Raw genomic sequence first — 24,928 nt, forward strand, 5'->3', positions numbered from 1 at the left:
TTAGAAATATCCATCCATCCATCCATCCATCCATCCATCCATCCATCCACCCATCCATATCCATCCATCCATCCACCCATCCACATCCATCCATCCATCCACCCATCCACCCATCCATCCATCCATCCATCCATCCATCCATCCATATCCATCCATCCATCATCCATCCATCCACCCATCCACATCCATCCATCCATCAATCCATCCATCCATCCATCCATCCATCCATCCATCCATCCATCCACATCCATCCATCCATCCATCAATCCATCCATCCATCCATCCATCCATCCATCCATCAATCCATCCATATCCATCCATCCATCCAACCCACCAGTCTCATACTCCTCATGTGTTGCTATGCCCATATTACCAGTTTAGTCTGTAGTGGTTTATATACAATGTGCACGTATACATCAAGTATTGTAATTCTTGTTGTGTTATGATTTTTCCAAATTTGCTCCCCCATTTTACAACATAATCAGGCCCACATGCATTCGTCCATCCATAGTTTGTGACCTCCATCAGTAATTTTTCATTCACCACTTCACCCTTCTGTCCATTTTTGCAGCTTGTTTATAAAGCCTGACCACTCTGGAAATATTTAAATGCCCTGTTGAGTCTTTGTATTTACTAGAGCTGCACAATATATCAAAACACAGTCGTCATTGCAATTCCAATGTTTGCAATCATAAAGAAACGCTTGGATGCAGGGGCATGGCGGTGGCACAGGAGTTAGGCGCACAATCCATGTACGGAGGCCTTGGTCCTCAACGCAGCTTCCACAGGTTTGATTCCTGGCCCATTGACGTTTGCTGCATGTCTTCCCCCTCTCTCTACTCCATTTCCTGTCAGCTCGCTTTGAAAAGAAAACTTTTGATACAAAAAATGTCACTAATGCCAAAATATATCTATATAAATATATAAATATATATATATATATATATTGCTGGATGTAATATTTGGTAGGCTATTACATTTCAAGTGCCATGTTGTCACTCTGCAATAATATGTTGGACCGGTTGGATACTCTTAATGCTCTGGATAATTTTATTCATTGAGATGCTGAAGCTCACAGAAATTGTAATGGTGGAAAGGATAGAAAAAGGGCCCAAAAAGTGGGGATTAATCATAACTGATATTGTCTTTGCGATCATTGCCTGATATAGACAGGCAAAGTTTGGAATTTTGACTAGAAAAGTTTTCATCTCTTTTTTAGAATGAATATTCCTATTTGGGAGGCACATATGACTAATCCGCAACCAATTTTGTTATATAGCTGCACAACCTACATGTGTTTAGGAGAAATGGGATGAGGAAAATCAAAAGCCAGCAACATTAGCTTTGGTGTTCGTGTGGAAAAGTTACATCCAGGCCCAAAGCAAATGTGCTTAAAGATTAGTGGATGATTCAGTGTCTAAATGTTGCAACAAATCTTTCAGAGCATCTGCTAACTTTTCTGCCGTTTTCCACCTGATCCTGTATCTCATAGAAATGCTCAGATCCATGCAGTCAACACAACAAGGGGTCTCTTCAGCTGCTCTCAGCGTGCTGTAAAGAAAACAGTGAGTTCCTCAGCATACTTTCTGCATCATGTCCTGCTTCCTGTGTGCTGTAGACAGATGTTCTGCTTCCCTCTCTTCCTTGTGTTTCCATCTGTGAGAATGCTTCTCTCCTATAAAACCTCCTGCTGTCCGCTATGTGTAAACAGAAATTGTGGAGAAAAAAAACCCTCATCCTGATCAATTTATTTGCACCTTCAACTGAATATCATTAGGTGTGAAAACAGTTTTTGTTTGGTGCCTCTGGTTACTTAAAGAACTGCGCATACAGATTTAAATTAACAGAAAGGCTCATAAATATAAATCTGCAATGCAGTCTCTGAGCCATTTACTGCATTACATTAAAACAAAAGGACTTGAAATCAATTCCTGTTGATGCAAGAGTTTGTGTTGAGCAGCTGAATTAGTTGAATTTCAGCTTTGGCTAAGCAGTCAAGCAGTGAGATATTTAAAAAGGTACCTTCAAACAATGTTTTTTTTTCCTGTAGTCATAATATGGCATCATAAATGAAGAGTGACTACACCAGTAGCCATCCAGTTATAGTCAGAGGTTCTGGAAAAATAAAATTGGACGCATTGTGCTACTGGTGTACACTTCTGTCCCAACCAAAACTTGAACAGGCATTATTCTGTCATTTGTCTTTTTATCCTGCATCTATCTAGTTATCTGTTAGGGTCTACGATCTGAGTGCTTCAGTTTGAGTCTCTTGCTTGTTGCTTCTAGAACAGATGGGCTCTTCTCATGAGAAGAGGGGGAGGAGGAAGATGGCTGTAAATCAGGGTAGTGGAGAGAAATGGGTGGTTTTACAAACCGTTTTGCTTTTATTGAGAAAAGATAGCACGACTCTTTTCAAACAAAGAGAAGGCAGAGGGGAGGACATGCAGTGCCTTAAAAAGTATTTATACCCCTTGAGCTTTTACATTTTGTCTTATTACAACCACAAAATCCTGTGTATTGGTCGAATTTGTTTTGTGATACACCAGCACAGAGTATTGCATAACTGTAAACTGGAGGAAAAAAGATGTTGGATGGTTTATGGTTCTAAGCTGACCAGATCTTTTTCACATTTGCTGTGACCCTACATGGCGTTTAGCAAACTGCAAACCTCTTGTGGCTTTCTTTCAGTTATGACTTTCTTATAGACATTCTTCTATGAAGGTTTGATATGTGGGAGATAGTTATCTTGTTGACAGATTCTCCTCCCTGAGCTCTGGATCTCTGCAGCTCCTCCAGAGTTACCAAGGGCTTCTTGGTTGCTCCTCTGAATTAGACTGTTCTTGCCTAGCCTGTCAGCTTTTTTCTTCTAATGGTCCCAAACATATCTCTGAGGCCTTTACAAAACACCTTGATTTACAAAAATTACTCTATGCACAGATGGATTTCATTTACCAATTAGGCGACTAACAGGAGATTTTGTTTAGGGTCTTCAAAGTTAAGGGGACTGAATACACATAAATACGACACTCCTCAGATTTAAATCTGTAAAACATCTTGAAAACTATGCCTTATTTTCTCTCCTCTTCACATCTATGTTCTACTTTGCGTTGGTCTGTCAAAAAATCCTACTGAAATACATAAAAGTTGTTTTTGCAATGTGTCACAATGTGGAAATTTTTAAAGGAGGAATGAATAGTTTTGCAAGGTACTGTATAGCTGGTTGTAAAACGAGAGGAATGAGGCAGGGGAAATAAGGAAAAAAAGTTAAGCCAGGCGGGATTACTGTAGCAACTACGGAGAATTTTGATGAAAAACTTATGAGGGAAAAACAGCAAGAACAGTCCAGAGGCCTATCAAACTTCTGGGAGGCATCCATTTGGCCTATGGAGTTAAAACTGATCCTGTCTTCCTCTCTCATTCCAGAGTTTGGTACTTGATTTCAGTGACGCAGGAAAAAGAAACGGGGAGACAGGCTGAGAGAGAGAGAGAGAGGTGGGGTGTTAGCAGCTGCTGCCTTTATTGTTGTTTTATCCAGAGTGCCAAGTTTGTCTGACACGAACAGTCAAAGGTCACCATCCTACTCCGTGTAACAATGGAGAAGTCTTTCTCTGTAGGTGTGTTATTGAAGGTGAAATTGTTTACAACAAAGGTCATGTGGATAGGCTACCTTTACATTTACTACTTATGTGTACTGTGTGTCTGTCCCTGTGTGTGTGTCAGCGTCATGGCTGCCCCGCCCACAAAGGAGCTCTGTAATTACGCCCAAATGTCCCCCTCCCATCTACAGCAGAAGGCTGCTGGGAGCCCTTTAAGGCTCATGAAAGACGTTGCATTCACAGCCTCATCCCATCCACTCAGAATCCCAAAGCAGATGGATTTTGGGATTGAAAGTTATAGTTTTAATGTTTATTAGTCCTTGAGTGCTGCTTCAGATCTGTAGCTCCGGCATCTGTTTTTGGGGCAGAAAAGGACATGGCACCTCACATGTAGTCTCTACTTAGCTTTTAGGCAGTGATACGTTTTGGATTTTTGGTCGTTTTGGCTGCTGTAGCACTTGGGACTTGCAGTGTGAGGTTTAAGTGGTAACTCTGAAGGGAAACTCCAGTGATTTTTGTTTCACATCAAAGTGTGTTTGCACGTCTAAGAGAGCCTTGCTGCTTACACAAAGACCCCCTTCTGGTTCCAGAGGGAGTTCTGTGAAATTCCCACAAGTGAAGCATGGTTTATGCATGAAACAAATGTGTTAAAGTTTGATAATGGCACGTTTGACCATTTTGCATGGGTTTTTACCGCCCTTCATGCCCACACCTATTATAACTCTTACTGGTCAAGAAACAACAGAGTAATGAGGAAACTGTGGGTTAATAACAATTGATATAATCATTATTTTCATCAAAATACCAGCGTTTTGCTCCTTATTCCAGATTAGTGGTATGCACTAGGATTGATTAATGAAATTCTAGTATCGATTATGATTTTGTATGACTACATTCAATCAGTGTTGTTTTTGGTGTGGAGGATGAACGTTTTCTCTCTTGTGACCCGTAGAGGTCACAGATGTGATCCAGTGTCCTGTCTGCTCCTAAATAGAGTGGCTTATATATTAGAGTGTTGGAGTCATGATGGCAATGTGTGCCTCAACAAAAGCTAGCAAGTCTAGCAAAATAGATCCAAACTGCACATGGTGTCCAGTACAGCTAACCACAGACAGTGTTGCCTTAATTTCCCCTACTTTGAATAATATATCGTGCTGTGATTGACCAATAAATATGGACTGCCTTTAGTTTTCTGCTTCAGATGCACCAGTCTAAGTGGTCAAATTTCAGTCTTCATTTTTTCCAAACCTCTGATTTGTTGATTCCAGTTTTAGCAGATTCTGATTGCTCTATAATTAACAGCATCCAGTATTTTTCCTCTAGACTTCCTGCTGTGATTGGCAAAGGCTGCATCCCACATTGTGTTAGAGAAGAGTTGCTGGAAAACAGGATGTACTCTTATTTCAAAACACAGACTAAAAGATTATGGAGTTGACTTTTCAAACCATCGTTAGCATCTTATATTAGCACACTTGCCATTTGTAACTGTAGACGTCAGCCCTGCCCTTATAGAAAATAGATACTTGCCTTAGGTACACGTTTTCCAAAGGGTTACCAACATCTACAAATCCAGCATGTCCTATAACAGACGGAGGTTGAAAGCTCAAAAGAATAGAAGAAAAACATGCATTAAGCCTTCCTGTTATCTGTTCTCGCCATCTGTTTTGGCGGCTTGTTTGAAGAGCTGACATATCTCTCTGAGAACGTCTAATTTCTTTCTATTATTTCTATTTCTTTTAGTAACTTCTCATTGCTTCATCTGACCTTATTTTTAACACCACACTGATAGAATAGGAAAATCTGAATCTTCCTCCAAAACCCTGGGTTAAAAACATGTTCCCTATAGGCTGTGTATTTTAGTGGTCTATTTTTGTGTTGTCACCTACCAGGACCAGCCAAAATGAAAATGATCTAATTTATTTCTTGGTGTATCTCAATCTTATCTGTAATTGATAAAACAGATTCAGTGATCAAGAAACCTGGTCCAACAAGTTCACCCTGGTTACCCGAATAAGTTACTTGGATGCAAAGATATGTTATATGTCTCCATATTCAAGGCTACAGAACAGAGGTCATATTTGTGTTTTGGCTTAATACAGTTAGTGCTGGATCATACACAGATTTGGTGTTAGATTTGCTGTTTAAATCTTACATCTTTTAATATGTGGTTTCCTGTTGGCTTCCACCACTTTAAAAAGGGACACTGAGACTTTATAGGTGTTACATCCAGTCTTCAGAAGCCAGTAATTTGCAATCTTTCAGGAGAAATTACTCACCAGTTTTTGGGTACACCCTCCTTCTTTTATACAAACATGTTTTCACTCTCACGAACTTCAATATATTCTCCGGTATGCAGACTTGTTAGTGCAAGTGCAAGCCTTGTAATTGTAATCCAGGACTTTTCTCTCTCGTCCCTGTGTTTGTTTCAGTCGTAGATGGATCTGTCTAATGCATATAACATTAGATAGTTTATTTGCAGACCAGTCTTTTACTTCTCTGCTGTTCAGTGACAGCAGTGGTGCTTCATGATTCATTGCCACCCCAGGCTCTTAAAAGCTGACATCTGTCATGTTGTGCCTCATCCAACAACTGATCAAGCGTGATCACACCTGTCCCAACTCAAACTATTAGAAAAAAAGCACTAAAGTTTGTACAAGTGGTCCAAATTACACAGCTGCCCCTCACATGTTTCACCCTCTCACTGGAGTTGGTGGTTTGCCAATCAAACCAGATTTTTGTCTGATGTTGAGTCAGAGAACAGTATAGTCGAAGTACTACATAAGTACAGGTGTCAGTTGTGGTTGCAAGCCTAGGCTCCGTCTTTGTTTAAATATGTGTTATTTACCTTTGTAAGTAGCCTTAAGTAATATATATATATACAGTACAGACCAAACGTTTGGACACACCTTCTCTTTCAAAGAGTTTTCTTTATTTTTATTTTTATGAATATTATAGCTTCACACTGAAGGCATCAAAACTATGAATTAACACATGTGGAATTATATACTGAACAAAAAAGTGTGAAACTACTGAAAATATGTCTTATATTCTAGGTTCTGAAAAGTGGGGCGTGCAATATTATTCAGCCCCCTTTGTAGCCCCACCCTTTGCTGCAATTACAGCTGCAAGTCGCTTGGCGTATGTCTCTTTCAGTTTTGCACATCGAGAGACTGAAATTCTTGCCCATTCTTCCTTGCAAAACAGCTGGAGCTCAGTGAGGTTGGATGGAGAGCGTTCGTGAACAGCAGTCTTCAGCTCTTTCCACAGATTCTCAACTGGATTCAGGTCTGGACTTTGACTTGGCCATTCCAACACCTGGATACGTTTATTTGTGAACCATTCCATTGTAGATTTGGCTTTATGTTTTGGATCATTGTCTTGTTGGAAGATAAATCTCCGTCCCAGTCTCAGGTCTCTTGCAGACTCCAACAGGTTTTCTTCCAGAATGGTCCTGTATTTGGCCCCATCCATCTTCCCATCAATTTTGACCATCTTCCCTGTCCCTGCTGACGAAAAGCAGGCCCAAACCATGATGCTGCCACCACCATGTTTGACAGTGGGGATGGTGTGCTCAGGGTGATGAGCTGTGTTGCTTTTACGTCAAACATATCGTTTTGCATTGTGGCCAAACAGTTCGATTTTGGTTTCATCTGACCAGAGCACCTTCTTCCACATGTTTGGTGTGTCTCCCAGGTGGCTTGTGGCAAACTTTAAACAAGACTTTTTATGGATATATTTGAGAAATGGCTTTCTTCTTGCCACTCTTCCATAAAGGCCAGATTTGTGCAGTGTACGACTGATTGTTGTCCTATGGACAGACTCTCCCACCTCAGCTGTAGATCTCTGCTGTTCATCCAGAGTGATCATGGGCCTCTTGGCTGCATCTCTGATCAGTCTTCTCCTTGTTCCAGATGAAAGTTTAGAGGGACGGCCGGGTCTTGGTAGATTTGCAGTGGTCTGATACTCCTTCCATTTCAATATGATTGCTTGCACAGTGCTCATTGGGATGTTTAAAGCTTGGGAAATCTTTTTGTATCCAAATCCAGCTTTAAACGTCTCCACAACAGTATCTTGGACCTGTCTGGTGTGTTCCTTGGTCTTCATGATGCTCTCTGCGCTTTGAACAGAACCCTGAGACTATCACAGAGCAGGTGCATTTATACGAAGACTTGATTACACACAGGTGGATTCTATTTATCATCATCAGTCATTTGGGACAACATTGGATCATTCAGAGATCCTCACTGAACTTCTGGAGTGAGTTTGCTGCACTGAAAGTAAAGGGGCTGAATAATTGCACGCCCCACTTTTCAGTTTTTTATTTGTTAAAAAAGTTTGACACATCCAATACATTTCATTCCACTTCACGATTGTGTCCCACTTGTTGTTGATTCTTCACAAAAAAGTTGAATTTTATATCTTTATGTTTGAAGCCTGAAATGTGGCAAGAGGTTGAAATGTTCAAGAGGGCCAAATACTTTCGCAAGGCACTGTAGATATGCAAACACACCTCCATGCTGAGTATTAATGTTTGACTGTGCATGTGAATAATTAATACCTTTATTTGTCCCTCTGATGTCCTGTTACCGCATATTCTCCCTCTGCTCACCCTGCCTCATGCTCTGTTATTAATCATGTTTTATGTTTGGTTGTTTCAGTGCACTGCTGCTTTAGTCACTGGACAAAGAAGGCACAGCTGACGACCAATATGGACCTGCAGCAGCCGGGTGTTTTTCAAAATTCATAGTTTTCTGGTAAGTATTAGGTTTTGTAACATGTTCAGTAAAGCATGCATTCTTGTAAATTTTGTAAGGAGTCAAAATAAAAGCCCGCTTCTGTAGTCATTCTCTATAGGCTCTTTGTGTTGTTCCCTTGTAAAATTCTAGTTCAGACATGATTTGTGAAAGTTACTGATGAACGTACATGAACGTGAACGTACATGATTTGTGAACGTTATATACAATTTTTTTCCCATTTTTGATTTTTCTGATGTCTCAAGAATCCTCACAGCCTGACAGCTCTGTGGGGTTTCCACAGAAACCCGCTGTAGTCAGGATCCACATGGATGAATGTGGTCTCCCAGGACCATCCAAGAAGTACTCAGGATTCCTTTTGTTCTTCACTGATCATCCTTTTGCTGTCTTTTTGTTTTATCTCTCTGGTGCACAGATCTGCAGCTGTGTCTCCTCCAAACACTGAGGAGTGCTGATCTGTGACTAAACCCCCTACAGGTATAAAGAACACCTCGAGCCTCAACATCAGGCTTTTGGTTTTACTTGCTCTGTAACTAAATATACCTGCATGACATACAAAATAAGATCCAAATGTAAAAAAATTCCTTGGATATGTCTAGTTTTTAACATAAAAAATGAACAGGACCATGTTTCCAATATTTGTTTGCTATTTATACAACCTGCATATTTTCATTTTTGTTATTCGTATTATTGCTAAAACAGGATTAAGAAGTAATATGATTAACTGTGTGATCTAGTAATAAAATTAAGAAATGGCAGGAAAACATTCATGGGAAACTGATCTTTGTCCAGTTCTGTACTTGAAATAAATGCAGCATTTAGATCCCTGATGGTTTATGAGTTCATTTTATATATATAAAAACTGAATCAAATCAATATTTGGTGTGACCACCCTTTGCCTTCAAGCAGCATCAGTTCTTCTAGGTAAACTTGCACACAGTTTTTGAAGGAACTCGGCTGGTAGGTTGTTCCAAACATCTTGGAGAACTAACCACAGATTTTCTGTGGATTTAGATTTTCTCACATCCTTCTTCATGTATCTTCATGTAATCCCAGACACACTCCATGATGTTGAGATCAGGGCTCTGTGGGGGCCAGACCATCACTTCCCTTAAGTCTTGTTCTGAAGATAGTTCTTAATGACTCGATTTGTTCACTTAGCATTTTGTAAATTTAAATAAACAATCATCATTTATATTTCTGAAAACATTCTTTGTTTACAGAATTTTTTCAGACCTGTCTAAAACTTTTGCACAGTACTGTATCTGTGTGTGTATATATATATATATATATATATATATAAAAACCTTCCCCCAATCATTAGACCTTTCTGCTCCAGCCAGTAGACAGACAATGCATAGCAATTAGCTGGGGAGGGGTAACTGAGTGCTTATGTTCTCCATAATATTTTTATTATTTTTATAGATTAAGACAGCTGTTGCTACATTTCTGCCATCCTCATGCACCAAAGGCTTAATCCCTAATTTGTTTTCTATTGTAGGTCCTCTGTCTTGTGTTACAATGATGTCAGTGGACGTGACCCATCGCAATGGCCCTGCTGCCACGCCTCCCACCTCTCTTAGCCTCCGCTCTTCACACAATCAGCTACTTAGTGGCGACGTCATCAAGCAAGGCTCGGACACCCCCCCCAAGTGTCGCAAAAAGTATGCTCTCACAAGTATTCAGGCTGCCATGGGCCTTGGAGAAAATGCACCAGCTTCAACATCGTCGTCATTGTCCCCGTCGCAGCCTGTTGCACCCAATAACCCCAAACTAGCCAAGAATGGTGCCAACCAGCTGCGTAAAGCTGGTCAGGACCACAATAAAAACACAACCGACCCTGATCTAACAGAATCAGAGTGTAATCCAGAACCAATACCTGAGGATCCCAATGTTAACACAGTAGTAGAAGAGCACGACAGTCACTCTCTCACCAACAATGACCGAGAGGAGGATGTGTTTGAGTTGGATGCTGAGCAGCGGCCAAGTTCCACCAGTGATGTTGAGACAGAGGCGAAAGCAGAATCGGATGCAGACTGTAACATTAACAGGGCAGGGGAGATCAGAACCAACAGCAGTACGTCAGATTTAGACTTTGACTTAAACATTGAGGCGGAGGAGCCTGACGACATAAGCATTCTGTCTGAAAAGGAAATCTCAACAACGATGAAGATAGAGGAAGATGAGGTGGTTGAGGAGCTAGAGGATGAGGAGAAAAAGCCATTGCTAATGCTGGAAAGTGATTTCCCTTTAAATGAGGGGAAAGTTTCTCCAGGTTCTGAAATCATCTCTGAACTCCAGTCCAACCTCTGCCTCCTCCAATCAGGAAAGACCTCCGGGGTTCTTCCCCCGCTCTCTCCGCCAAGGCAAGGCAGCCCAGAAGACATTGCCCTGCTCTCTGCTGCCTCCTGCCCTTCCTCTTCCTCCTCCTCTCCAGAGACAAAGAAGGACAGGAGGACTGGCGCAAAGACAGACTGTGCTTTGAACCGCATCCAGAATCTGAACCCCAGTGATGAAGAATTGAGCTGGACTACCCTGTCCCAAGACAGCAACTCCCCGGAGGAGACAGGTACTCACACAAACCCAGCCTCATGCTGTAAAGGGTTTATTGCAGTGAACCTTGTAGCTTCTGTCACAGACTGGACTTTTTGTGTGTATGTTTGTGTACTCTGCTGTGGTTTAACCATCCTCTTGCTGATGACATGTTTCCATTTTGGGTAACTGTGTTTGTGTCTGTGTGTGTAAACAGTATGTTTACAGAACTCACTGCCGGGACAGAATAATGAAGCTTTCAGTCAATCTCCCCTGGGATGGGAACTGGCCATGTAACCTCATGGGTGGTTAGCCAGTAGTTTCAGCTCTGTCCATCTGTTGTGAATTCATACAAAATCCGTGCCCAACTTTATACCTTTGCTACATGTCCTGGAGGTACCATAAAAAAAAAAGGCTCCCTGGGCACGGCAGTGGCCAAATGGTAAAGCGCGCGACCCATACACGGAGGCTACAGTCCTCGACGCCGCCATCACAGGTTCAAGTTCCGGCCCATTGACCTTTGCTGCATGTTTTCCCCTCTCTCTCCACCCCATTTCCTGTCGGTCGGTCAATTTACAAAATAAAGGCAACTAGTGCCAGAAACAAAACCCCCAAAAAACTTACCTCATATACACTTACTCCAAAGAGTAAGGCTTTTTTTCTTTGGTCAGTTATTTCTTTCTTATTTCTTCTAGGCATTGAATGTTATCCCATTGGAAATGGCGCCACATTAGTTGGTGGGGTCTGCTGCAGAGATGATTGTGTGGGTTGTGCCCATGATCAAACACTGCGGTGAAAGGACATCCCATTCTTCAACCAGTGTTGGTTACTAGTCACCAAATGTGTTTGCGTTTGTCACTCTGGCAAGAAGAGCACAAATGTTCGATGGGGTATGGTTCAGGACTGCAAGCAGGTTATTCCATCCTCTCGACTCCCAAATTCTGAAGGTAGACTCGGATAAACCCCACTCTGTGAGGGTGTGAGTTCACATCTTAGGGGACAAATTTTTGTCCAAAGAGTAGTTATATGGGTTTGCCACTGGTTGCAGAATCTTATCTTGGATACTTCTCTGCAATGAGATTGCCTCCTAAGCCTTATAAGCCTTTTATCCACATGAGGGAGATGCTGCCCTGCACCATCACACTGCCCCCACCAAAAACAGCTGTGCATTGTCAGGTACAGCAGCTTAGTCTTCTACTATGTAGGTTTCCTTGTGAATAGTGTTATCCAGATGTTTAATAGATCTTGGGTTCATATTTAAACTCTTCTTCTGGATGATATTGCCTATAAGAGGACTTGTTTTCAGTATAAGTCTTGTTCTTGTTTTCCCTCAATTAGGGTTTCAGCCACAACATTCATGCACTTTTTAACAAAGGCTGAGTCTGTAAACCCTTTTTTTGTGTGTTGTGACATTTATTATTTTATTCTCTGTGCCCCTCAGATTTGATTAAAAATTAGAAATCAAAGTACTTGTGTTTTGTTTTAGAATGACATTTTGCTTTTCTGCTTTAATAATCACCACAGTCTCTTAACAAATAGGGCAGAGTTGCTTTTAACTCCCAGGAGGAAAAATAAACGCGTAAAAATCCATCTATAGGGAATTAAAAGTATTTCCTGATTTATAGTTGTTAAAAACTGTCCTCAGTTTGCACTGATTGTGAAGTAGGAGCTATATCTTTAACTACACATTAATGTTTGTGTAGCCTTGACATGCCGACCATGATACAGACTTGTTTGTCTTTATTTGTCAGCATTAAAAGCACTTATTTCTAGCCTTCATGCTGGGAGTGATCATTATTTGTTGCAGAAGCGAAATCACTCAGCATGTGTGAGCGAGCAGCTGCTATAAAACAAAGTCTTACTAATTATCTTAAACAAAGATGTTAGTTCACATTATCAGTTGTCTTTATTACCATTTATTAGGAATTAGCAGTAAATGGTTAGCCCAGCTATCATTGTTAAAACATGTGTGTTATAAAATCTAAATTGCCCTTAGGTGTGTGAATGAATGTGTGCATGGTTGTTTGTGTGTTGCCCTGCGATGGACTGGCGACCTATCCAGGGTGTACCCTGCCTCTCGTTCGTAGCCTGCTGGAGACAGGCACCAGCTCCCTCTCGACCCAATATGGAAGAAGCGGTAGAGAATGACTGACTGACTGATTTCATTCTTTTATATCCGTGCTTCCTCTGGCTTTGCCTAACTACTGCTGCAAATACATAACTTTGAGCTTTTAAACTGTAGAAAGGTGTTTTCAGTGTGACCTGGTAGCCATCAAAAGGTAGATTCACTGGCCGTGAAAATAATCAGATTTTTGTGTTTCCATCTGGCTGGTGGATGGTGCATCTCAGATATTTTTACAGTTTATCTTAAAGTGACGTTCATTAAAAACACATTTTTTTGATTTCTAAATGTAATAGTAATAAGGAAAAAAGGCCATGTGTTATTTTTTTAGGTTCCTGATGTAAAAAGAACTTTATAGCTGGTGTTTTTATAAACACTGCTTTATTTTCACCTTTCTGTTTATAAAAAGACGTTTTATCTGTTTCTGTTCATTGTTTACTGATTGTTTACAATAATTATGGGTATAACACAAAATATTGATAGTACTGCCTGTTTATTTTGGTGGTATTGTGTTACAGTGCGACATTTAGGCAAGATGAAGGTATAAATAAATCTTTTCAATGAACGACAGAGATTCCAATGAGAGATCAACTTTTTTGTAGTCCTATCCTGTTCGAAGGTGCGTGTTGCTAACCTCAGTAACATATCTATTCATGTTCTTGTTATTTCTTGTCAGCATTTTGTTCAAAAATAAGAGTCTAAAGTTTTAATTTAAGCCTGTCAAGCAAATGAAATACTTCCATCTTCTTCAGCCATGACCTCTGACACTGTTCACTGCTGAAAACCAATTTGTCTACTGCAGATGTAGTGCTTAGTTTTTTCCTCCCTCTTTTTGCTCCCTGATGACTCACTGTCCTGTCGAGTCGAAGGCTCTGAGCATCTGTGTGTTTGATCGGAAGCAGCGGATCTTTCTGAATTTTCATACTCAATGTTTAATTATTCCACTTTCTGATCTCCGAAACTTAATATCAGTGTTCTTGTCCATGTTTTAAATTTATAATGAATTTTTACATTGATGGTGTTAGTTTCCTTGCTGGCTTTTCTGACTGATGAGCTGAGGAAAAGGACAAAAATAGATGTTAACGGGCATATTAATATAAATAAACTACAATTTGATTTTCTCCTTTTTTGGAGCTTTTTGTTTTGAATAAAGCCTTTTCCCACATAATAAAAGCCTTTGAAAGCAGGCCTGTATAAATCAGAACCTGCATTACCAAATGTGGAATGATGACATAATTTATATTCCAAGACTTTTCTGATGGAAATAGGCCAAATTATTGTGTAAGCACTTATGTTGAATGATGGAGTAAGCATCCATACGTCCTCTAAGATCCAGGCATGCGGGTACAGGGTGTTATGTTTGTGAAAGTGAAGAAACCAAAAACTGTTCTTCTACAGTACTTCTTGCCTCCAAATTATGAAACCTGTCTTATCCAGGATCTTGGCCTCAAGGAAAAGAACAACACGAAGCTGAAGGATGGAGACGGGAAGTGCAGGTCAGAGACTGGGAGGATATACTGTTAGACATGTGAAGAACTTATCATAGGACTTAATACTGTTTAGGTCTCTCATATTGCTCTCTCATATGTAGTTTATCCTGAAGATTAATCAGATGTTTGACGATGCTGCAGCGTTCAACAACAAGCCCAATTTTTGGCTCTAAATGACAGATTTATCAGATTTATTCTGAAAACCTTGCTTTGCAGCAACTGATGACAGTTTATTGTTAACATTTTTAGCTTTGGTTACTTTAAGTTTGTTATGAAAATGAAAGGTAAGTTCATATAAACATAATATAAACCAACATTAACACGTGAAAATGGCACAGGCATCAAGGAAGTGCTTCTTGCATCCAGGGTTGCAGGGGAGCTGGATACACTCTGGACAAGTTGCCAGGACAACTCAAAGACACACAGGGCAAACAATCATGCATAAACCCATTCATACCTTAAGGCAATTTCAAGAGTACAATTAACCTAACAGCCATGTTTTTGGACATGGAGAACTTGGAAACTCCATGCATAAAGACCCCATGCCAGGAGTTGAACCCATGACATTCTCGCTGCTAGGCAACAGTGATACCAATAGCGCCACTGTACAGCCCACATCAAGGAAATTAACATAATAAATAGCATTATATGTTTTCCATTTGGTTCAGACAATCCTCTCCACATGTTGGGTTCTCAACTTGGGACATGTGATTGAACATTCCTATCTTGTGGTAGCGTGCTTTTATATGAGTTTCACTTGTCTGTTATTTAATCATATGGAGACTTCTTGATAGAAGGCCAGGACAAAAATGATTATACACAGAAGCTAAAACACTTGCACATCCTTAATGCTGGTCTTTGTGCTTTCATTGTCTGTCTTCCTTTAAGGTGTACTTTTCAGATTTAGTAGACCTCTGGCTTTAGACATTACAGTTACGACACACTTCAAGATGTTACCCACATACAAATGGAAACATACAGGCATGCAGAACTAAAGAGAGTTACTTGTGTCCTATTTAAGAAATTTCTTCACATTCTCACACATTTCTATGCTTTTTTGTACTTCAGCAGAAAGCATCTGGTCTTCCTTGTTTCCTTAGGATGTTGCACCACTCATTTCAAAGCATTCTTCAGTTCTAATAATTGATTGAGATTTATACTCGAAGGTGTGATGTAGAAACAAGTGAGAAAGTTCAGTTGACTTTTTACTCCAGCTTCTTAAGACTACCACTAATAATCTAAGATAAACTAAGACTAATAATCTACTCTGGTTTCTACATATTTTGTTACAGATGAACTGTAATTTGGCTGACACCAAGTCCCAGCCAAATAGTTGATTGATGTAACTCCTTACTGCTTAAATTTATGTGCAATTATATAAAAAATAGAATGTTTGCTGTCAGGCAGATGCTTGAGCCAGAAGACCTGAGAGGTCTGGGTGGTTGATACACTGACAACAAGCCATTCAGTGATTTATAGCCTAACAGAAGTATTTTAAAGTCTATTCTCTGAGCTACAGGGAGCCAGTGTAGGGACTTTAGAACCGGGGTGATGTGCTCCACTTTCTTAGTTCTAGTGAGGACGCGGGCAGCAGCGTTCTGGATCAACTGCAGCTGTCTGATCGACTTTTTAGGCAGACCTCTAAAGACACCGTTGCAGTGATAAATTCTTCTAACGATGAACACATGAATTAGTTTTTCAAGATCTTGCTGAGACACTTGTTCTTTAATCCTGGAGATGTTCTTTGGGTGATAGAAGGCCGACCTTGTTACTGTCTTTATGCGCCTCTGTAGGTTCAGGTCTGAGTCGATCACTACAATCAGGTTTCGAACCTGATTGGTGGTTTCTATCTGTATTAACTGAAGCTGTGTGCTAACTTTTTTAAATGCTCTTCCTTTGGTCCAAAAATTATTACTTCAGTTGTGTTTTGATTCAGTTGAAGAAAATGTTGGCACATCTATCCATTGATTTCTTCTAAGCATTCACCAAGTGCTTGAATGGGTTCATAGTCACCTGGTGACATTGTAATGTAAAGCTGTGTGTCGTCTGCATAGTTATGATAATTTATGTTGTTGTTTATTATAATCTGAATTAGGGGGAGCATGTAGATATTGAATAGAAAAGGCCCTAAAATGGACCCCTGGTTAACGCCACAAGTGATTTTTATGGTACCTGTACTCGTCGTCTTCCGCTTTATCTGGGACCAGGTCGCGGGGGCAGCAGACTCAGCAGAGATGCCCAGACGTCCCTCTCCCCTGACACCTCCTCCAGCTCCTCCGGGGAGAGCCCAAGGCGTTCCCAGGCCAGCCGAGAGACATAGTCCCTCCAGCTTGTGGGATGTGCTTGGAACACCTCCCGAGGAAGGCGTCCAGGAGGCATCCGATACAGATGCCCAAGCCACCTTAACTGACTCCTCTTGATGTGGAGGAGCAGCGGCTCTACTCCGAGCTCACCCTATCTCTAAGGGAGTGCCCGGCCACCCTATGGAGGAAGCTCATTTCAGCCACTTGTATCCGGAATGTGTTCTTTCGGTCATGACCCAAAGTTCATGGCGATAGGTGAGGGTAGGAATATAGACCGACCGGTAAATCGAGAGCTTCGCTTTTCGGCTCAGCTCTCTCTTCACCACAACGGACCGGCACAGTGCCCCCATTACTGCAGCAGCCGCACTGATCCGTCTGTCGATCTCCCGCTCCATTCTTCCCTCACTCGTGAACAAGAGATACTTGAACTCCTCCACTTGAGGCAGGAACTCCCCTCCAACCTGAAGAGGACAAGCCACCCTTTTCCAGTCGAGAACCATGGCCTTGGACTTGGAGGAGCTGATCTTCATCCTAGCTGCTTCACACTCGGCTGTGAACCGCCCCAGCGCATGCTGTAGGTCTTGGTTACAGGGGACCAGCAGGACCACGTCATCCACAAAAAGAAGAGACGAAATCCAGTGGATTTTTGTGATCTCTGATGTAAAGGTACCTACTGACACAAAAAAGTACCTGTCCTTTAAGTAGGATTTAAACTAATCGAGTGCTGTTCCAGAAAGGCTGACACAGTTTTTTAGGGGCTCTAATACAGTCTCTCTTTCACTTTGATCATTCTTTTAAAGGGTTATAAAGGTTTGTGTTCTGAATGGAAAACCCTGTTTGACTCAACAAAACAATATACCAGGAGAGCAACTTTCGGTCATGGGTTTTTCAGTCTGAATCAACTTTACTTGGCAACTTTATGCATACAAGCAAGAAATAAGAGTTCAATTCCATTTTGCTCTCAATGAAGACATTTTAAATATAAATATATAAGAAGGGAAAAATTTTTTTGTTTTTGTAAATATGTATATACAGTGTTTTTACAAAAGAGAAAGACATGGTTGAATTATGCCCGGTATCAGTCTGGTCACTCTGATTGTTAAGTGTCCATCAGAGAGACAGTCTGGGAGAAGAAACTGTCTCTGTGGTGGCTGGTTTTTGCAAATAGAGCTCTGCATCGCCGGCCTGAAGGTAGAAGTCTAAAAAGTTTGTGTCCAGGATGTGTGGGGTCTGCAGAGATGTTAGCTGCACTTTTCCTGACTCTAGACCTGTAGAACCCCTGGGTGGAGGGAAGGTTAGCCATGATGATCCTTTCTGCAGACCTAATTGTTTGTTGCAGTCTGGACCTGTCCTGTTTTGTGGATGAGTGAAACCACACAGTGATTAACGCAAGACAGACCAAATAATGGCAGTGTAGAAGATGACCAGAAGCTCCTGTTGCTGCAGGAAGTACAGTCTTTGCTGCACCTTATTCCGAACATTGTCTATGCGTGAAGACCATCTCAGTGTGGATACTAGGAACCGGAAGTGGTCCACAGTAGACACAGTGTTGTTGAGGATGGTGAGTGGAGGCAGTGTGGGAGGGGTGTTGTCTGGAAGTCAGCCTCAAAATGTCTGTCTAAAAACATCAACGTTTCTTTAGCATTCTCTTCGTCTGAGCTCATCCACCTCTTCCTTGCATTTCTGCTAGATCTGAGACTAAATGAAAGACAAAATGCATTCTGTCAGGACAACAAATACAAGTGAAAGAGAAAGTGAAGAAGAAAAGTGATCAACATGCTCATTTATTAAAGCATGCTCAGACCACCTTGTCAAATTTGTTGCTATGTGAGCAAAATATTATTTCTATGTGAGAAAAAAGGAGACATGCTTTGTTTGATGCCCCGTTTGGAAGAGACTACATCAGCAAACCTAGCTCAACTGCAGGGGATGCACGACTTCTCTCCGTTCTTTCTGTCTCAGTCTCTTTCTCTCTCTGTCTTGCTTGCACTTCTCATCTCAAGCGCTGTTTCTTCCAAACGTCGTAGTCTCTTTTTTAGATTTTATTTTCACAGAAACACTCACTCGATTTATCTGAATACCCTTAAACCACCACCTGCTCTGTCCTCCTTTATTCCCCTCAACCCTTTCTGGCTGTGTCCCCCTCTTTCTCTCTCCTTCTCTCTCTCTCTGCCTCTTTTTCTGTCTGTCTGGGGTTTTTGCTTTGATTACAGCAGCAGGTTTTTTGGCTGTGTGAGAGGCAGCTAGCTAACTATGATGCTGGGGAAAGACTATATGCTGGCCATTGTGATTGTCAATTACGAGGGTAGGTGGATTTGTCGGGGTCTGCTGGAGGCTTCAATGTGGGGTTACAGTTTAACTGCTGCCTGAGTGTGTCTGTTATTGTGCATGTGCAGATTCGTGTGCGTCTCCTCTAACATGAAGTTAATGTTGTTGTCTGATCTGTGCATGCTGCATTGTTCTAGTTATAAGAGACTATGACAGAGGGGATGCATGGCAGTTACTTGCCGAGGGGAACATGCATGTGTGTAGATGTTTTGCTCCCTTCCCCCTCTGCCCAGCTGTTTTCTTACATGGAACTGCATACTAACTGAGGCTGTGACAGGCTAGCGGCTCTTTTGCTCATGTGTGGCATATTTTAACCAGCAGCCTAAGTGCACTTCAACAGCAGTGTGCAATATTGCTTGCATGCTAAGTCTTTCCTTTCTCGGTTCCCACAGTGCTTGCAAGGACTGCCACTGCTGGTGTTGATCCCTGATGAAGCCTCCAAACCTTCAAAACAGCCTCAGCTCTCCTCATGTTTTCCCTAACAGTGTTTTCTCTTCATGTATGAACATGGTGTAATCTATTCCCACATGCTGGCCTGAGTTGTTTGTCACAGTCTTTCCTCCCGATCACAGCAGACAGTCAGCTTTTCTCAAATGAAGCCTTATTTGCTCTGACCTATTTTTTCCTCAGCTTATAGGACTCCATTTCCCAGCAGATACTGCTTCACAGTTCCTTGCTCTGAAAAACAGCCTTAGAGTTTAGGAGAGCGCCATGTGTTATGAATGGATTGTGCATGCAAAATTATTCATATCCAGTGAGCTGATTTATATTTTTTTACAATCACATGCTTTGATGTGTTTTATAGACAAAGCAGTGCATAAATGTGAAAAGGAAGCTAAAATTTGAAAAGAGAATTTGATTTCAGCCCTCTACTACAGTCTCTACTAGTTTTTTAAATCCACACTCATTTCATGATAATTCTTCTTTGAACACCAATTTTCAAGTCCAACAATTCTCAACTGGATTTAGGGTCTGGACTTGAATTGGGCCATTCTGACACATGAACATTAATGTAAACTTTTCCATTGTAGCTCTGGCTGCATGTTTAGTGTAATTGTCTTGCTAGAAGGTGAACATCCGCCCTAGTCTCTGGGTCTTTTGCAACCTCTATCCGGTTTTCTTTCAGTTTTGCCCTTTATTCAACTTTACCAAACTTCCCATAATCTCTGACCAGGTTCTCCATCTGTCCTAAAGAAAACCATCCCCACAGCAATATGCTGCCACCACCACATTTCACAGTGAGAGTGAGTTGTCAGGATGGTGTGCAGTGGTAGATTTCCACCTCATGATATTTTGGATGTAGACCATAAAGTTCAATTTGTATCTAATCTGACTATAGCACCTTCTTCCACATGTTTGCTGTGTACCCTACATGACAATTGGACTTCTTATAGCTTCACTGGATTTTATTTGTCTGTATCAGAGTAAGGGGGACTGAAGACTATGCAGCACACTTCCAGGTTTTTATTTATAGAATATTTAGAAAACCATGCATCATTTTCTTTCCACTTCAGTTTTGCACTACCTGTGTAGGTCTATGGTGAAACATACAGATAAAATATAATTATAATTAATATAATAAAATGTGGCATTTAAACACTTTTAGAGGACAACGTATGTTTGCCTTTAGAAACAAGTAAATGCTGTTCCCTTAAATATAATAATCAGTTGTGTTATTAACTATACTCTGAATGGTTGTGTGCATGTATGGTGTGTAAGCTCATGTGTTACAGTTTCATCTTAATCAGGACTGGCCCAGTCGTCACGATAACATATGGCCTGCTGTCATGGCAACATGTTTCATCAGCCTCATCAGCACTTCAAGATCTCTTTGCCATCACACACATACACACACACACCCACGCACACACACTGCTCCAGCTGACCAGTCCCTAAAGGCTTATATCACCTTTATGAGTTGCTAGAACCTGCATTGCATCTTGGCGTCATTTTACTACTTTAGCTACAACCTCAGCTTTCTACAACACTTCTCCTTCCAGAGTCTGTGCTGAAAATAGGTTTCTGCTGTGCATTCTGGGAATCAGAGTTTGCGTAGTTCAGATGTTTTTCTCCATCCATGGCTGGGCCAACACAGGTCTTGCATTCTGTTAGCTGAGAGGGACTTCAGCTTAAAGAAATACTGCACACAGTTCATATTTTCTGTTCTATATTTTTATTTGCAAACACAACATTGAAACCCAGCCACCCATGCTCAATGTTGGAATTATGAATCTGAATATATTATTTAATACTTATATTTTAATATTTTATCAAATAATATTTCGGTCTGTTAAGGGTTGTCCTGTGAATACCACCCCAGTAAGGTGATGGTATTAGGACAAAATAGAAAGGTGTGAGACGAGCTCTGACATTATTGAACAGCAAAAACTCTGCACATATATGGAATGAATTCACACAACTTCTTAAAATACAAGAATTTATTAACAAAAATAAGTCAACTCAAAGTCAAACATATTTCAATTAACAAACTCTTTACTATGCTAAAACAATCCAACTAAACTACCAAGCAGAATTAAAGAATAAGGAAGACTAATGGGCTATGTACAATATAAACAAGTTGATTAAAGATGATTGAAAACCATGACCAAAAGAGTGATGCAACATTACCATGCAATGTTTATGTTTGAGAACCAAGGATTATCAGTTTGAAGAGTTTGTCTTTTTGCCAGCAAAAAGACATTAGCGCGCTTTGTCCCCCTCCTATCCCGATGAACACCAGTGTGGAATAGAGCGGATGTAGCAACAGCTGTTCTTTTATTTGGGTAGTGGCGTCACAGGAAGTTCGCAGTTATCCCGTTTCCTGGCTGTGCCGAAAGAAGGTTAATGCACTTTATTTTGAAAAGTTCCAGAAGAGTTCGTACCAGAGTTTAATGTTGAAATCCATGGCTGGGTCCCAACATCAATATGTGTTTTACAGATTTGCATTTAAATACACTGATGACATTCAGCAACCTAAGAGATATCCAACAATACAACGAGGGGTACGCTGTCATCAAAGACTTTCTTAAGAGATGTTAGCCAGTAAAGTTAGAATATTTTACAGCGTTTATGTTCTGAGATCCAGATAAACCGACAACAGCTGCTCAGCTTAAAGGAAATATACAGCTGAATATAGTCAGCATAACAGTGATAAGAAATGCCCTCAAAAGTGCTCAGGATATGCTGTAAAGGAAGCAAATACAATAAAAATAACAAGGGCCCTAGGACAGAACCTTGGGGGACACCACAAGAAAGGGAGGCTGGAGAGGACCTGTACCTAGAGGCAGCCACACAGAAGCATCGTTCAGATAGATATGAAGTGAACCACTCTAAAGCAGAACCAGATACACCCACCCAATGTCTCAGCCTATCGAGCAAGATATGATGGTCAACAGTATCGAAGGCAGAAGTAAGGTCCAACATCAGCACAGCAGAACACTCTCCTGCATCACTATGCAACAAGATATCACTAGAAACTCTAACAAGAGCTGTTTCTGTGGAATGAAACTTACGAAAACCAGACTGATATTTGTCAAGGATATTGTGTTTGTCCATGAAGGCTATCAGTTGCATAGATACAACCTTTTCCAGAATCTTAGATAAAAAGGGTAATTTTGAAATTGGTCTATAACTGTTGAAAATAGAAGGGTCAAGCTTGGGTTTCTTTAAAAGTGGGTGAATGACAGCGTTCTTAAGGTAAGTGGGTACTTGACCAGAGGCCAGTGAAGTGTTAATTATCAAAAGCACACAGGGACTGATATGGCGGAAAACATTTTTGAACAGAGAGGCAGGTAGAATATCAAGAGAGCAAGAAGATGCTTTCGTTGAGTCCACTAATTATACCAGCTCAATTAAAGAAATAGGAGAAAAACTTTCTATAACATCAGGCCGAGCTGGAGCAAGTACGGTCAGTGAAGAACCAGACGGGGAGATGTTAGATCTTATATTACTGATTTTATCTACCAGAAAAGAAAGAAAATTATTACAATCCTCATTTGAAGAAATTGGAACAACATGTAGAGCAGGAGTAAGGATATCAGTAATTGTGTCAAATAACACCTTTGGATTCCCTCTACTCTTTATGACCAGGTTTGAGAAGTAAGCTGCCCTTGCATCTTTGACTGCATTATTAAAAGAGACTAAAAGATCCTTTAACTGAAGCAAATGAACGTGTAAACAAGTTTTCTTCCACAGACGCTCAACTTTACGACAGTCACGCTTTAAACAGCGAATGCTGTCATTTACCCAGGGTGAAGGTTTTGAAGCAGGAGCTAATCTGGATTTAACAGGACAAACTTCACCTAGAATAGACAAACAATGATCATTAAAATGATTTGTTAAGTGATCAACATCATTACAGGGAGATAAAAATAAATTAAACCTGTCAAAGAATTTCTCTGCAGTAGAGGAGTTTAACATGCGAGAAATAACTACTGGGCAGGGGACCGAGTGACATGATAAGACAAGTTAAACAGAATACAATGGTGATCAGAAACAAAAATGTCTTTCGAATAAATAGAATCAATATTTAGACCCAAAGTAAAAAGAAGGTCCAGAGTGTGTCCTTTAGCATGTGTGGGGCAGGACACATGCTGAGTAAAACAACCATTGCTCAACCTCATTGGGCTGTTGTCTGCAACAATTTACATTACCACCTTGAAGGACTTTTGCCAGACTTCAGCCAATACATAATTTGACAATATGTTCCCATCTGAGCTGTACAGTGACTAGGTGTATGTAACTTTGGATAGCAGTTATCCAGGGTATTATGTTTTGGGGGGTTATGGATAAAAACAAATGCACACCAGACTTGTGCAGATTTTCATCTGCAAAACATTTGCAAAAAACCATGTATATTATACTTTCCACTTCAAAGTCATGTATTACTTTGTGTTGGTCTATTACATAAACCCCCTACAAAATACACTGCAGTTTGAGTTCATCACATGACAAAGTGGAAAATGGGCCTGAATTCACATTGCAAAGCACTGTATAATGTAGTGGCTCATTTTGCCAGCTTGTGTTGTTTCCTTCAAAAGTAACTTCCACTTCTGATCTCATTTCTAAATTAGCAACCCTCCCTGGAAGTGTGCCTGATTGAATCTAACTCATAAACTCAATATGTGCACTCAAATTAGATTAGTTAGAACTAGTAGAGACATTCATGTTTATTATTGCTGGCATTTAGTTCTTCAGTGTCCGCCTGTTTCCACATTTAAAGATGGATACTGTTGGCGTACCTTTTGACCTATGATCACATATATATGAAAGGAAGCAAAGAGTAAAAACAAAGAATGAATCTAAACTTCGAAGAAGAATCTGTCACAATTACAAGAGGCAGAAAGTGATAATATGTGTTTATAACTGTAATGTTGAGGCAAACCTGTAATATGTATTCTCTTCTTAGGCTTATGCAAGAAACATATGTCTGCTAATTGTTTTTATTCTGAGCCCAGTGCTTGGATGACTGTACTTTATGTTCTTTTCTCTGTTTCTGCCTGCATGATGACGGTTTAAAAAAGTTTTGAGCCATTGTATGTGTGTGTTTGTGTGTGTGTGTTGCACAATTGTATCAACAAGTCAAGGCTCTGTTGCTTGAGACCATGGAAACATGGCTTGTTAAAAAGACAGCTGCAAAGGGTTTTCATAATCCTGGAGAGCTGTTCATTTTGCTCAGAGACCAGTTAGATCATACAGAAAAAAAAAACTTTCATAGCAGTCAGATTAGCCTCCTTATTAATGTATTTATTTTATTTTTGGTCATTTTAGGTTATTTACAGTATGCAGTGGGTACGGGGAAAAG

At 40.6% G+C, this 24,928-nt stretch overlaps 1 protein-coding gene across 11 annotated transcripts in view; it reads left to right on the forward strand.

Annotated features, from left to right (window-relative positions):
• Positions 1-24,928, forward strand: part of apbb2b (amyloid beta (A4) precursor protein-binding, family B, member 2b) — a 76,894-nt gene that overhangs the window by 15,967 nt on the left and 35,999 nt on the right. For 7 of the 11 annotated variants that reach the window (XM_047365407.1, XM_047365406.1, XM_047365413.1 and 4 more), the window contains 4 exons: positions 1,493-1,565; positions 8,255-8,350; positions 8,766-8,827; positions 9,852-10,919. In XM_047365407.1, coding sequence (XP_047221363.1) covers positions 9,872-10,919 — 1,048 coding nt within the window. In that variant the 5' untranslated portion in view covers positions 1,493-1,565; positions 8,255-8,350; positions 8,766-8,827; positions 9,852-9,871. Of the gene's footprint in view, positions 1-1,492; positions 1,566-8,254; positions 8,351-8,765; positions 8,828-9,851; positions 10,920-18,969; positions 19,103-24,928 lie in introns of those variants that run through there. The other 4 variants (XM_047365409.1, XM_047365410.1, XM_047365416.1 and 1 more) reach the window with 3 other exon arrangements.

Source organism: Girardinichthys multiradiatus, chromosome 5, assembly GCF_021462225.1.
Source record: "Girardinichthys multiradiatus isolate DD_20200921_A chromosome 5, DD_fGirMul_XY1, whole genome shotgun sequence".
Taxonomy (NCBI): domain Eukaryota; kingdom Metazoa; phylum Chordata; class Actinopteri; order Cyprinodontiformes; family Goodeidae; genus Girardinichthys; species Girardinichthys multiradiatus.